This window comes from Leopardus geoffroyi, chromosome B4, assembly GCF_018350155.1.
Source record: "Leopardus geoffroyi isolate Oge1 chromosome B4, O.geoffroyi_Oge1_pat1.0, whole genome shotgun sequence".
Classification (NCBI taxonomy): domain Eukaryota; kingdom Metazoa; phylum Chordata; class Mammalia; order Carnivora; family Felidae; genus Leopardus; species Leopardus geoffroyi.
The window spans coordinates 141,911,252-141,925,360 of record NC_059341.1 but is presented as its reverse complement, the minus strand read 5'-3'; the positions used below and the strand labels follow the sequence as shown (position 1 = coordinate 141,925,360).

Below are 14,109 nucleotides of genomic sequence, written 5' to 3'. Positions count from 1 at the left end.
CGTGACCCCCAGAGGAGGTGTGCTGTTCACGTGCTGCCTCGGCGTCTGGGTGCCGAGAACACCTTCATTTCTCCCTCGGTCTGGAAGGGCAGCTTTGCCGGATGCAGGATTCTCGATGGGCAGTGGTTTCTTGTAGCACTTTGATGGCAGCGGCCCGGTGCCTTCTGTCCCGCAAAGATTCTGCGGGAGGTCTGCTGGTGAGCCTGTGGAGGATCTCATGTGTGAGGATGCTCGCTGCTCCAGGACTCGTGTCTTTGACAGTTCGGTCATATAATGTGTCTCCACGTGCATCTGCTTCAGTTCACTGCATGGGGAGTTCACCACGCTTCTTGGATGTTCATATTCGTGTTTTCCATCACATTTGGGAAGTTTTCCGCCATTCTGTTTTCCAATGTCTCTCTCTTTCCAGGACCCCCACGATGCGCACGGTGGCTGTCTTGACTGTGTCCCATGGGTCCCCAGGCTTTGTTCGCTGCCCCGGTCTCATTTCCTTCTGTTTCTCACACTCGCTAAACCCCACTGCCCTGTCTTCAAGTTCACACATTCTTTCTTCTGCCTGAGTCTGTCCCATTGACAGGGCGCTGCAGTCATGGCGCTTGCCAGCCCCTAATCTCCTTTTGCTTTCTTTTTAGGTCTGGTATTGTTTATTCCATCTTGTTCCCGTGTCACCTTCCTGGCTTTCTCCACATCCACATGTATCTCTGTGAGGATCTTCGGCCATTAAGTCTTCGTCCAGTAGGTCTGCCATCAGGTCTTCACAAACAGCTGCTGTGGACTTATTTCCCCTTCGGGCAGTGATCTTCTCCTGTCTCTGTGCCTCGTGCAGGGACATTTTAACCCACTGGTGCTGTACTCTGAACTCAGAGCTCCCCTTACCCAGGGTTTGCTGTTTTTGGTTATTTTTAAATGTTTTGATGGTTGTAGGCTGTCTCGGGGCCAAGGAACAGCCTGAGGGGTAAACTTAGTGCCTTCTCATGTCCTTTCAGAGCCTTTACCTGGAACAGCAGGGTCACATTCTAACTCTCCCGCACGTGTGGTTGCCTTTAACTGCACGTCTTTCGTGCCTGCCTCCTCTAACTGCCCTGCGGGTCGCTTCAGGAGAAGGGGCCTGCCGCATGGCCACCTGCCTCTGTGTCTCTGTCTGCACCTCCCTCATTAGGAGTAACCAGCCTTCAGAGCGCGGGGCTCTGGTACCTGGAGGCCGGGGCCCGTTTCCCACAAGCCGTGTGTGAGCCGCTCCGGGAACAGGCGTGCAGCTGCCTGCCGGGGGCCTGGTGGGGGTGGGGCGCTGCTCCTGTGCTCAGAGCAGACGCTGAGCAGAACGAACACAACTGTGCACGTCTTCGCTGGGAAGCGCAAACCTTCGATGCTCTCCTCAGCTCCAGAAGAGCCACCGCACACAGCTTCTGCCGCTGCCGTCCTGGCGCCCACGCCGCTGGCTCCGCGGGCCCCTCTCGCTCCGACGCCAGCTTCAGAAACGGGTGTCCAGACGTCCTGTCGACGGCGTCCTCCTGGTGTTGGACTCCCTGTGCTCCTTGTGGGCTGGAGATGAGGTCTAAGGGTTTGAATAAATTCAGGCTAAATCGTTTTGGCGCAAGGACCTCCCACGTGGACTTTAGTTGCTGCTGCATCAGGCACGCGTGAGGACGCCAAGCCCTGGTGCCCAGTGGCGGGGCGTTTGACCCCACGGTTATGATGGTTATTGGCAAATGCTGCCGTGGGGACAGAACCTACAGCTCTTCCACTTCCCTTCCTGAAAACTCCAGAAGCCGTTAGGGATGGCCCAGCAAGACCGCCTGCCACAGAGGGGTGAGGGAGCCGCCAAGGCCCGCGCCGCCCCCACGGCGGGGTTGGTCCTCGCGAGCCGTCTGGCAACGCTGGGAGAGGCCCCAAGCCATTTCTTTTTTTAAAAAAAATAATGAATTAACTTGTTTATTTTTCATCTACATCCAAGGTAGTTTATGTAAAAATGACTTCAGGAGGAGAATCCAAGGATTCATCCCCTACACATAACACCCAGTGCTCATCCCAACCCATGTCCTCCTTAATGTCCCTTGCCCATCTGGCCCATCCCTCCACTCCCAACCTCTCCAGCAACCCTAAGTTGGTTCTCTGTATTTAAGGGTCTCTTATGTTTTGTCCCCCTCCCTGTTTTTATATTACTTTTGCTTGCCTTCCCTTCTGTTCCTCTGTTTTGTTTCCTAAAGGGCCCCACTCCGTTTCTAAAGAGATCAGAAGTAAACAGTACAAAAAAGACGTCGCCTGAAGTATACTTACGACACAATTATGTGCCCCAAATTGATCTGTAAATTCAATTAAACAATAAAAATACTGTTGGGATCTTTCGTGGAACTTGGCAATCAATTTAGAACTTTTAGAGCATAAAGTACCACGGAAAATTGAAAAGCTGAGGGGGAGGCGTGGCACTCTGGAGATCAGGCCACGGTGCCGGGGGCAGGGGGACAAATGGGAAGAGACCGGCAGAGTGGACAGAAGCCGACTGGGGCGCGCAGGACAGTCAGTCTCTGGAGAAGCTTTCAACCCCGGAGACCACGTCTGAGTCTCCAGGGGAGCGGCAGCCTAGGTGTCCCCGCTCGGGACGCGAGCACGAAGGCACCATGCCTGGGTCTGTGGCAGCCGTTTGGAAATGGAAGGAGGACAACTGGAGGTCCAGGCCCGGGGCCCTGTGGCCCCAGAAGCCTGTGCTCGAGACCCGGGCCCGCCAACAGTGGTGGGGTGGCCTGTGCGGGACAAGCATGTTCCTGGAGGGGCCGGCACGGGTGCCAGGGCCAGCCCGCCAGCAGTGGGGCCCGGCAGTGCCGACGGTAGGGGGCTGTGTCCCCACACCCACCTCGCCCCGGCCCCACCCAGCTGTCGCTCAGCGACTCATTTCCCGAGGTTAAAATTCAGTAGGTTTATAAATACAAGAAACTCCTTTCACGGTTCTGAATTGGTGACCGTGACAGAGCGCTTACTGAACTGTAAAACCCCAGTGCCAAATGAAAACGTCACGGGAAAAATTCCCGGGTGCAAGCCCAACCTACGTCACAAAGTATGCAAGCGAGGATGAGGCGCCACGACAGCACGATGTGTCAGCCCCGAAGCACAGAGGGGGGACGGCTGTGCCTCCGGGAGGCCGCGCCATCAGAGCCTGGGTGCGACGGCCCAGAGATGGGCCCACGGGAGGAGCCGGATCTTTGACAGCGACAGGAAGACGGGGCCGCAACACTCGTGCGTGTGGACACTCGCCTCCCTCCTCAACGCCCTCGGCCTTCACCCCACCTCTCCCTCCACCTCTCCCACCTCCGCTTCTCCTTGACCAGCCGGGCCCAGCAGTGCCTCTGTGCAGGGTGGAGGCCGACCCCTCACTCCTCCACCGCACCGTCCTCGTCCCCTGGGGGCCACGCAGCACTGCGAGTGCCCGGCCCGGGTGAGGGGTGGAAACTGAGGCAGCACAGCTGGAGGGGGGGGAGGCGGCGGGACCCGTTTCCACACTGAAGCCCACGGCTCATGCCGGCCGTGTTCTGGGGTTTGGGGGTCCGAGGACGGTGTCGTCCACCGAACGTGCAGCTCTCTGGAAGCGCTTCCTGCCTGGAGCCCGCTGACTGCTGTGCACAGCCCAGCACGACCTGACGGGCTCTTCCCTAGCGGCCAAACTCCCCCCGTTCTAGGCCGAACCCGCCCCCGTTTACTGTTTGCTTCTTGCTATCTCATCTGTTCCTTCCTTTCCTTCTTTTGGATTAAAGTGATTGTTAAATCTTTTTTTTTTTTTTTTTTTTAACTTTATTTATTTGAGAGAGAAAGAGAATCCCAAGCAGGCTCTGCACTGAGCCCAACATGGGGCTCGATCCCACGACCCTGGGATCATGACCTGAGCCAAAACCAAGAGTTGGACACTCAATGGACCGAGCCTCCCAGGTGCCCCTGAAGTGTTTGTTAATCCATTTTTCTCCTGGTCAGTTTCTTAAACGTTTTTATTGCCTTTAGTGTCTGTCCTTGAGAGTACGTGCATCTGCGTCTTTAGAATTCGGGTTCCTACCTTTACCGCCTCTGGGGCCGCAAGGGCCCCACACGGTCCCTTCTCTGCTGCTGCCTGTGTGACAAGCTTTTAAGTCTGGCTGTATTTCATCCCTGGAAAGATGTTCCTGTTTCGGAGTCATTTCGATCTCCCCGCTTTTTACCCAGAAACATTCTCCCTTCTGCCCTCTGTCTGGAGTGCTCCCTTTGGGGCATCTCAGGGAAGGGCTGGTGGTGACAGATTCTCTCAGGCTTGTTTTGTCTCAACGCCCGAATCCTGTCTCATCTTGAGGCCCCTTTCCAGGAGCATGAACTGGGCTGGCCGTTACTCCTGAGGATCCTGGGCAGACGCGCTCCACAGCGACAGCCCCCGCGGCTTCTGTTAGAAGTCTCTCTGAACGTGAAGGTGTCTTTTTTCTCTGCTTTTCAGATTTCCTCTTTGTCTTTGGTTCCCGGCACTCGGCTGTGATGTTTAGTTTTAGTTTATCCTGCTTGGGGCTCAAGGCACCTGACGCGGACGGCTGAGGTCTGGGTCAGCCGGGCACAGCCCCGGGCGTCCCCACCCTCGACGGCCTCTGCTGCGCTTCCCCCGGCACCCACTGGGTCCCTGAGCTGTCCCGTTTCAGTTTAAGATGTCCCTGTGTTGACGGATCGTCACTCGCTGGTGACAATCCCTACCCTTCCGTCCACTTTCCCAAGTGGATTAATCACAAAGTCCGAGTCTGAAAACTGGATTGGATCCCCCGTGACTCTTCTATTTTCTCAGCAAGAGTCCGAATGAATTACGTAAAGTCACAGAAGCTCTGGATCTTTTCACTGAAAGAAACAGAAACGTTCCTCTGGGCGGAAAGGTTACCTTGGTGCAGGCCGGCCTCCCGCTGGCCCCCCAGCTCCCGTGGGGACGCTGTGGCTGCAGGACCCACGTTTGAGCTGGACTCTTCCCACAGATCCTGGGTGCCCGCCCTCTGCAGTTCTCAAAAAGCCCTCTTTAAGCCCTGCTTCCTCCGGCCTGGCTGGTTCTCAGGGAGCCCTGGTCTGCCACCAGCCGCTGCCTCAAAGCCAGAAGTGGCGGAGAAGGGAAGTTTAACTTTAAAGAAGGCCCGGTGTTTGTTTAACATACATTTATTCACTGAAATGAGATCCCGAGCTCATTTCATAAGGGCTTTCTCTTACGAGTGACTGGAGAAATCGAGCAGCATCGGAAATACGCAGCTCACGATCTGGGTTTGCGTGGAGAGCAAAGGCGGGAACACGGGAGGACAGACCCACTTTCCTGAAAAGTCTCGCCACGTCCCCCTCGCTCACTGCTGTCAACGTGGGCCGTTCCTTCCTGCAGGACCGTCAGCAGCTCAGGAACACACACGGTCTACTGTTCCCACAGTGCCCGCGGCACCCAGTTCCATAAATACCTGCCGGCCCTGGCGCAGGACGAGCACACGTGCTCACGAGGTGGTGAACCTCCGTGCGGCCGGCACCCGGGGGGCCGAGCTCTGTCCCCCGGGATGAGCCCGCCCTGTCCGCAGCCCCTCTGAACGCCCCCCGTGCACACGGTCACTCGGCCTCACCGGACAACAGCAGCCCGGCCCACGTGAGTTAAGGGCTGGACAGAAAGGCAGACCCGCTGAGAAGCAGGAGAACAAGTCTGTCCCGTGGACGCCGCGCTCTGTGGGCCAGCGGCTCTGCCATCGCAGCTCAGGGGCGGGGTGGACGGCCGGGCTGCGCTCCAAGAAAACCTCCCTGAGAAACAGCACAGACCGCCAGCGGGCTCCGAGGAGCAGGGACCACGACCCCTTTAAGCACCGCCCCGTGCCAGCAGCCCGCCTGGGCTCCTCGGTCCCAGAGCGGATCGGTTACATCCTGCAGGTATGCTGTGCTCCCTTGATTTGGGGGCACAATCCACGATGCTCAGTGTCCCCCGATTCTCACGATGTTCCCTCTCAGGACAGAACCTTAAGAAAAGCAGGTCAGCGGGTCGCCCCCTCCTGCCCTCGGGCAGCCCCGCAGCCAGGACGGCTGGGCTCCAAGCGCCTCCGGGGTGCCGCCCTGCTCACCAAACTGGGAGGCTGTCCCAGCGGGGGCCGGGGACGACGGGGTCCATGGTCCTTGGGCGGACCCTCCCACATGCGGAGACCGGAGTCAATGCTGGAAGCGCGAACAGAGGAGGAAAGTGCGCCAACACCTGTCCCAGACGCCTGCCTGCAGGCAGATGAGCACACGGCCCCCCCGGCCACCCCCTGCCCCCGCGCCCAGAACTCACTAGCAGCCGCGCGCTGCTCTCCGTGTCCCAAGTGGGGGGCGCGAGAACTCCTGCGGGGAGAGCCGGGGGCTCCAACTGAACTTGGTAGCATCCGTCCTAGCCTCCGGGACTCACTTGGTGGAGCTTGGTTAGACCCCGGGCAGGGAAGACTGGTGAAAGCCTTCCATACGGCATCGCTCTCAACACCCGTGGGAGTTCTTGCGGAAACCATGGCAGCGTGATCCCCTGCTGTGTCCTCGGTTGGCGCTCCTTGGACATTGGCACAGAAGCTGCCATCAGGAGACGTGTGCACCGCCACACGGCAGAGACGCGTGGGACGGGCGTGCACGCGTGCTCAGGCTACACAGCGGAGGCGACCGTGTGCTGCCCGCCAGGTTCTTCTCCCGCGCGCCAAATGCGTAACAGGGCTCGCTGTGGACACAAGACCCGGAGGTCTCGCCAGGTGGTTCCCGTTATCAGAAACGCCACTGTGAGAACTGTGTCTCCACCGCCCCCACCCCCGATGGCCCCCGCCGTCTGGGGCCAGGATGGAACCGATGTCAAAGGCTGCACGAGTGTGGTTCCCCACAGAGCAGGACCCTTCTGTCACCCTAAGAATAAAAAGCCAGTGTCCTCCAGCAGAAAATTGCAAATAAAAAGTTTAATTTCAGAAACTGAGTTCGCCGTTTATAAATACACTAAAACATAGTCAATGCAAATCCAGATTAATAACAGGTACAGGTTTTTAACAAAACAATTTTTCTAAAAGGTCACAGGCAAACAAGTGACTTGCTTCATCCAGAACATTTAATTGGTTTGACATAGGAAAATGAACCCTTTTCTGGACGTTGCAGGAAAAACTCTGAAGACGTATCATTGTTCAAACAATCTGACAACTGACGCTTCATTCTGATGTCCTTGGGATTCTGAAACGCCCCCGTGATGGCTGACTCTTCCCTATTATATATAAAAAAATCTAAACACCTAAGGCTATTCTTACAACTGCGATATAACAATCTTCTTCCCTGTTAATAAGCCATCTCTTCTAAAAAGAATTTTATACATAATTTGATCAAAGTGGGGTCAGCGGGGTCAGTGCACAAATTTCAAAGGATAGCTTCATGGTGTCGCGACACCAGGTCCGAGGCTCGGGGCGTCCCCGACAGGACCGCCGTGAACTGGCCACTGCGCGTGGCCCACGGCAGGCGTCCGGGGGCTCGTGATCAGCGGTCGGGGCATCTCTGAGCGAGCCGACCGTGTAAAACCTGAATGAAAAGCATGAACCGGAACCCTCTCTTTACCACATCACTACACAACCAACATCGCGGGACACATCTAAACTTAATTTTGTCTTCAAATGCCACACCTCTGTTGCAGTAAACAGGTATGTTCCAGAATATTCTCTGTACTCCTCGACATACTTTATAGAGCCTGCAGTTAAAAACTGCTCAGCCAGGATGGCTTGAACTCCACCTCCTATTTACAGATTTCATTAAACAGCCACAAAAGCTGTTTTGTTGAATTAAAGCAATTTTTTAACTAAAATACAGTACCTGATTTGTGGTTTTTACATAATTGAATAAAAAGCCTACAGGATAAAATCGTTTACATCTTCTCTGCCAGTCTAATAAAACAAATTACTAACCCCCAACTTTTAAAAAACTTTACAGTTATGAATGAAACCCTAGTCATCGTATTTCATGATCGGCAAGACAGGCTCTCTGTAGCGGGCCGAGAGCCCGCGGTGACACCCGGCCTGCGGTGCTGGGAGTAAGGCACACGGAGACATTACAGTGAAGCTGGACGGTGAGGCTCGTGCCACCTCAGGGTGCCGGCCGCGGCGTCCCACGCGCCCCCACCCCCACCCCCCGAGCGCGCCACCACCCGGGGACAAACAGCTGGTGCCTAATAACCAACAGTATTTTCCGTTCGGCGGCTCCGCGGTGAGTTTCAATACTGAAAGTATATTAAGGGAAGATTCACTTTCAAAAAGATGAGTTTTTCGAAGTGTTCCATCGTGAGCCTGGACTGGCCAAAGCCCCCGTTCTCGGTGGGTGTGCCGAACAGCCTTTCGGAAGGGACGATGCTCGGGGGGCAGCCCAGAAACCTGACGGCCAGAGCGGAGAGGCCCGGCCAGGCCGACCTCTTCAGGCTCCAGTAGGTGAGGGGGTCACAGCTGTGTTCGAGCACCTCCTCCTCCAGATACGCAAGCACCATGTCCTCGGGCACCTTCGTCTTCTCCTTGGGGCCCTTCCTGGTCATCTTGGCCACGAGCGACCACAGGTCTTCCTCCCCAACCGAGTCTCTGGAGGGGGAGCCTGGGTGGCACCCGTTGGAGACGGGCGCATCCTCTGAGGTAGAGTTGAGCTCCTCCAGTTCCCTGATTAGATCCTGTTTGTACTGCGTGGCCTCCTCTTCCGAGAACAGGGAGGCCTTGTAGCGGGGGTCCAGCAGCGTGGCAAAGACGTACCTGGGGTCGTGGAGCGTGGCGGCCAGCCGGCTCACCATGGCTTCCTTCAGAGACTTGAGCATGGTGTCGATGCCCATGGTCTCCTCGAAGAGCATCTCGATCTTCCTGTTGAGGATGTGGATCATGGGGATGACCTGGCCGAGCGTGGACGCGTGCGCGCTCATCTCTCGGCTCGCGGCGTCGAAGGGCTTCAGCGCGTGGCACACGGACTGCATGACCTCCCACTGGTCGCAGCTGATCAGCTCTCTGAAGTTGCACTCGACGGACATCTCGTTGATCGCCCGCTTCTGCTCGATGAGCCGCTCGAGCATGTGGAAGGACGTGTTCCACCTAGACGGGACGTCCTGGATGAGGTGGCGCTGGGGCAGCGCGTACTCCTTCTGCAGCTCCGCCAGCTTCTCCTTCGCTTTGGGCGACCGATGGACCCGCTCACATATCTTCCGCGCGATGCTAAGCAGATTCTGGACCATCCGCTGGCTCTTGATGGCCTCGCCGACCACGAGGTCGACCGTGTGGCTGAAGCACTGCACGCTCGCTCGCTCCCCTTCGCTCAGCGTCTTCCCTATGCTCGGGTTGTCGGTGACCGTGATCCCGACCTGAAGGCCGGGGGACGTCACCCAGGCCTCCCACCAGCACTCGAGCTGCTTCCTGATGCCGTTGCCGCCGTAGTCACAGTCGACCTGCGACACGTCCAGCAGGGCCGAGCAGTGGCGGTCCTCACGGTACGGCCGGGCCGACGACGCGAAGGTGACCCAGTGCGCGGTGAGCGTCAGGTACTCGCGGGTCTGGTTACTCATCCATATTCCAGACGTGAAGTGGACCACGCCGCTCTCCGCCTCCTTCAGGTGGGACATAACTATCTGCTTCACATTATCGTACATGCCTGGGATGGCGGTCCTGGAGAAGTAGGAGGGCGAGGGCAGGGAGTACTGAGGTTTCAAGTATTCGAGCAGCCTGTTAAAGCCAACATTGTCTACAAAAGAATATGGCTGGAGGTCAAGTGCAATCATTTCGGCTATGAGACTTGTGATTTTTTTGGCAACTGGGTGGGAATCATAGAACTTCTCGGCGGTGTCCTCCAGGGAAGAAGCTCCCGACAGCTCTGCGCCCAGGGGCCCGCGGAGGCCGGGTGAGGAGGGCCGCGCGGCCCTGGGCGCGTCCGCCTTCAGCGCGCTGCCGTGGAACCTCTGCAGGTGCCGCAGAAGGCAGCTGGTGCCCAGGTTGGTGGGCTTCTTCCCCCTGCTTATCGTGCGGCCGCAGTGCAAGCACACGACTTTCGTGGGGTCTGCGGAGCAGACGGAGAAGTGATTCCATAGCTTGGAGGTCTTTTTGCTGTGAATGGGAAACATAACTTGATTGTGTTTGGTAACCGTCGCTGGCAGGTCCGTCAACTTGGAGGAGGAACCCTCCGCGGAGGCCAAGGTCGCGTACGGAGAATCTGCCAAACCCGCACCCAGCAAGCCCTTCTGGCTCCCCACGACCTCGGGGTGGCGTCGGTAGAGGTGCCTCATCAGACAGCTGGTGCCCACGTCGCCCCTCTTCCCCCGGCTGATGACACAGGTGCAGTGTCGGCACACCGCCTTGAGGCTGTCCGTGGGCGCCAGCGAGAAGTGATGCCAAACCTCCGACTTCAGCCTCTTCATGACCTTCTTGTTCTGCTGGAACACGGCGCCAGACTCCAACAGGCCGGGGCTCAGCCCGTCTCCCTGCGGCTTCTCGGGGGAGGACGCCAGCAAGGCCTCGCCCACGTCGTCAGAGGACAGGGCCGACGCGTCCTCCGGGAGCGCGTCCCCGGGGTTCAGACGCCCCTGCAAGTCCTCGGCCGGCCGGTCGGGGGACGCGGAGGGGGACTCCTGGGCCAGCGTCCCGGGCGAGGACGACACGGAGCCCGGGCCCCCCTCTGGGGGTGGCAGGGCGGGCAGCAGGGTGGGGGGCGCGGCGTACGGGGGCGGGATGCCCGGGCCGCCCCCGTTCTCCTGCAGCACGATGGAGCGGTGCGCCCGCCACATGTGCCTGATGAGGCAGCTGGTGCCCAGGTCCTTCCCGTTCTTCCCTCTGCTGAACTCGTTCATGCAGTGGATGCACACGGCCTTGGAGTTGTCCAGCGGCGACAGGTAGAAGTGCTTCCACACGGCAGACCGCCGCCGGGACCCGGACGCGCTCTTCGGGAGCGGGGGGTTTCTCTCCGGGCCGTTGTCCGAGGTCTCCTCGCAGTGGAGGGTGGGGAGGGGCGGCGGCCCCCCCGGGGCCTCCTCCCTGCCCACCTTCTCGGAGGCGGACGCGTCGGAGGGCACTTCCTCGGGGGAGACCGCGGACTCCTCCGCCACGTCGTCGCGGGAAGGGACCTTGGACGCCAGTCTGGGGGCGAGCTTGGCGGGCGAGAGCACGGCGCCCGGGTCCCCGGTGTCGGCGGGCGCCGGCGGCAGCCGCAGCGGAGGCGGCGAGAGGGAGGGCGGGGCCGGCACGCCGCCGTTCTCCGGGACGAGCACCGTGGGGTGCGCCCTCCTCACGTGCCTCATGAGGCAGCTGGTGCTCAAGTCCTTCTCGTTCTTCCCGCGGCTGAACTCCTTCATGCAGTACGTGCAGATGGCCTTCGTGCTGTCCCGGGGGGAGATGAAGAAATGCTTCCAGGCCGGAGACTTCTTCCGGGAGCTCGCGCCCCGGCCGGAGAGCAGGCTCTGCGTCACGGCCTCCATGGCCACGTCGTACAGCGTGCCGCTGTACTGGGAGAACAGGGACCCGTACTCCTCCTCCTGGTCGGCAGGGAGGCGCTGGCCGGGGGGCTCGCGGCCCCCACCCGCCTCCCCGGCCTCCGCCCGCTCCCCGCCGCCGTCGGCCCGCTTCCTGTCCTGCTCGCTTTTAAACTCCACTCCTTCCAGACCGTGATTCGGGAGCCGAACATCTTCCCCTTCTATCTTAAAATTTCTTTTAGCAGAAACAAACTGGCCATCCCCTTTGGGACGAGGCTCCTGGTTATTCTCCATGACTGACCATAACTATTCTGGCTGCTTCGTCGCGTTACCTTAGGTGGGCGAAAACCTGATCCAAAGGCTCATCCGCACCCCCAGACGTACGTCGCCTTCAGCTTTTTCAAGACGATGCCGTCTTCCCAGACGCGCATGAGTGTGGCCGATCGTCAGTCCGACTGGAGGAGAGGACCTGTGACCGGTGAGCGTGCCGTCTCATCTCAGGGCGCGGAGCACCGCCTGCCAGGGGCCCCAGCACGGCCCGCCGCTCGGCACAGACACCAGCTGACGCAGCGCAGACCCGCGTCCTGTCTCGGAGACCGGAGCGCCGTCATCCTGACAGCACGATGACCCTTGTGCATGATCTATCAAGGAAGACGAAACGAAGGTTAGCTCTGACCTGAATCATACATTTCAAATCTATGCTATTGTTGTGAACAGATCAGCAACGCGCAAAGAAAAGATTCTATGATGGTGAATTAAAATTAAAAACTTGTTCCGTGATGTTTTACAATCCACTTATACGAGGAAAATACCCTAAAACTGCAAGAGAAGCACAAAATAAAGACACGAATTTCAATTCCAACTGCCTATTCATAAAGGGTTGCAGGACTGAAAACACGCTAAGATGGCATAAAAGGCCGCTGGGTCCCCGGTATAAGGAGCTGCCGGAGACCCTCCCTCTTCCCACCCTGCCGTATGAGCCAATACGCAGAGCAGGGACTGAACTCTGCTAACCTGTCAGGTCATCAGGTCACAGACTCAACGCCGAACAGAACAGAGAGAGTGGGGACTCCCAGCACCTAAGAGGGGAGCCAAGTCCACGAGGGCCGAGCAGCGTCCACCCCGAGTGCCGCGGTGCTGCACGGGCACCGGGCTGGGCACCGGGCACCAGGCGGGGGGTGGGATCGGCCCCTGGGAACCCGAACGCTGTGCAGACGTCAGGAGCCGGTCTGCAACCGCGAAGGCAGGCGCGTGGACAGGATGGGTGGGAACAGGAGGTGGGGTCAGCACACAGGGACAAAGTGGACACGTGGGGCTCACGTGGGGCTCACGTGGGGGAGGGAGCAGCCAATGGGAAAGTACAGGAAGGGGGCACAAATACCAGCACCAGCGCGCTTACCATTGAAGAGTGGACCCCGGCAAAGTACAAGAAGCTTACTTTTTTTGCTACAACAACCAGGGGTTATTATAAATACAACCTGCACGAAAACTTAAAACTATACGTAAATCAAAACCAGAATGGCCCACGGGAAGACAAAAGGCAGATTTCTGACGCTTTGGCTCAGCCAGCCCCCAAATAAAAACCAACAAGGAGAAACCAAGGAAGCGCGAAGCGAACAACCTGCGGGAAGAGAGGGGTGTGTGTCACACGGGGTGGCCACGGAGCCCCGGGTCAGGGAGGACGGGCCCCCTCAGCGACACTCGGCCAGACCCGAGCCGCCCGGGGCGCTGGGGCCCTGCCTGGCTGGGAGGCCGTGCCAAGCCCAGAGCAGCGCTCGCGCGCCAGCCCCGTGGGGTCACTTGCTGGCTGCCCGGGCCTGCTGGGCTGGGGTCTGGCCCAGGTGCTGCCTCGGCATCCAAGCGGCCCGGGGAGGGGACGCGGTTACTGTCTGGCCCCAGACTTACTCCGTGGCCTCCGGCGTCTGTGCAGACACAGCGTCCTCGGCCACCACGGGCCCACCCGGCCCACCCGGGGCCAGCATGGCCTGGATGAGGCTGCCAAAGGGCACCGGGTGCCCAGGGCTGACCATCTGATGAGGTGCCAGCCGGCGGGGCCTGCGTCCCAACACATGGTGAGGAACACTTCATCCTCATCACAGCAGCTGCAGGACAGCCCGGGCCCTGGGGCTCCGGCTCAGGCCCGGCCAGGGCCAGCTGGCCATCTCGGGTCTGCCGGAGCCGGCGCCGGCTGGCCACTCCCCGCAGGGGCGGACGGCCCTCCTGCCGGGGCCTCTGGCCACGGGCGGTGGTGCTAGTGGGATGTGAGTGCCGAGAGCCACCCGGTCCGTACCCCTGCCCGTGCCCCTGCCTCGGCCAGCTGCCCGGCCCCTCCACCTCACCCGTCAACGTGTGGCCGGGCACACAGACACGGACGCCTGAGCGGGGGCTGAGCCGGGCCCTGCCGTGCAGACCGAGGCTGTGCACGGGCAGTGCCCACCGGCGGCCACACCGAGCAGGCGAGCCATCGCCGAGTGCAGGAGCCACAGCGGCGACGCCGGCCCAGAAGGCGTTCCGGAGCAGCGCGCTTCTGAGAGAAGGAAGGACGGTCGAAGGTGATGCCGAAGACCTGCTCATGTGAGCCTGCCGGGCAGAGCAGGGTGGACGGTCGCCCCGAGGCACTGTGCATGCTTTTCTAAACGGCGATTCTCACCAGAAGCAAACACGGGTTTTTCAGAAAGCCTCCCAAAGAACGAACT

General features: G+C 59.3%; 1 protein-coding gene across 2 annotated transcripts in view; it reads right to left on the bottom strand.

Annotated features, from left to right (window-relative positions):
- Nucleotides 1-6,899: 6,899 nt before the first annotated feature.
- ZBED4 (zinc finger BED-type containing 4) overlaps nt 6,900-14,109 on the bottom strand; it is a 28,749-nt gene continuing 21,539 nt past the window's right edge. For both annotated transcript variants that reach the window (XM_045463873.1, XM_045463872.1), the window contains one exon: nt 6,900-12,054. In XM_045463873.1, coding sequence (XP_045319829.1) covers nt 8,204-11,707 — 3,504 coding nt within the window. In that variant the 5' untranslated portion in view covers nt 11,708-12,054 and the 3' untranslated portion in view covers nt 6,900-8,203. The remainder of the gene's footprint in view (nt 12,055-14,109) is intronic.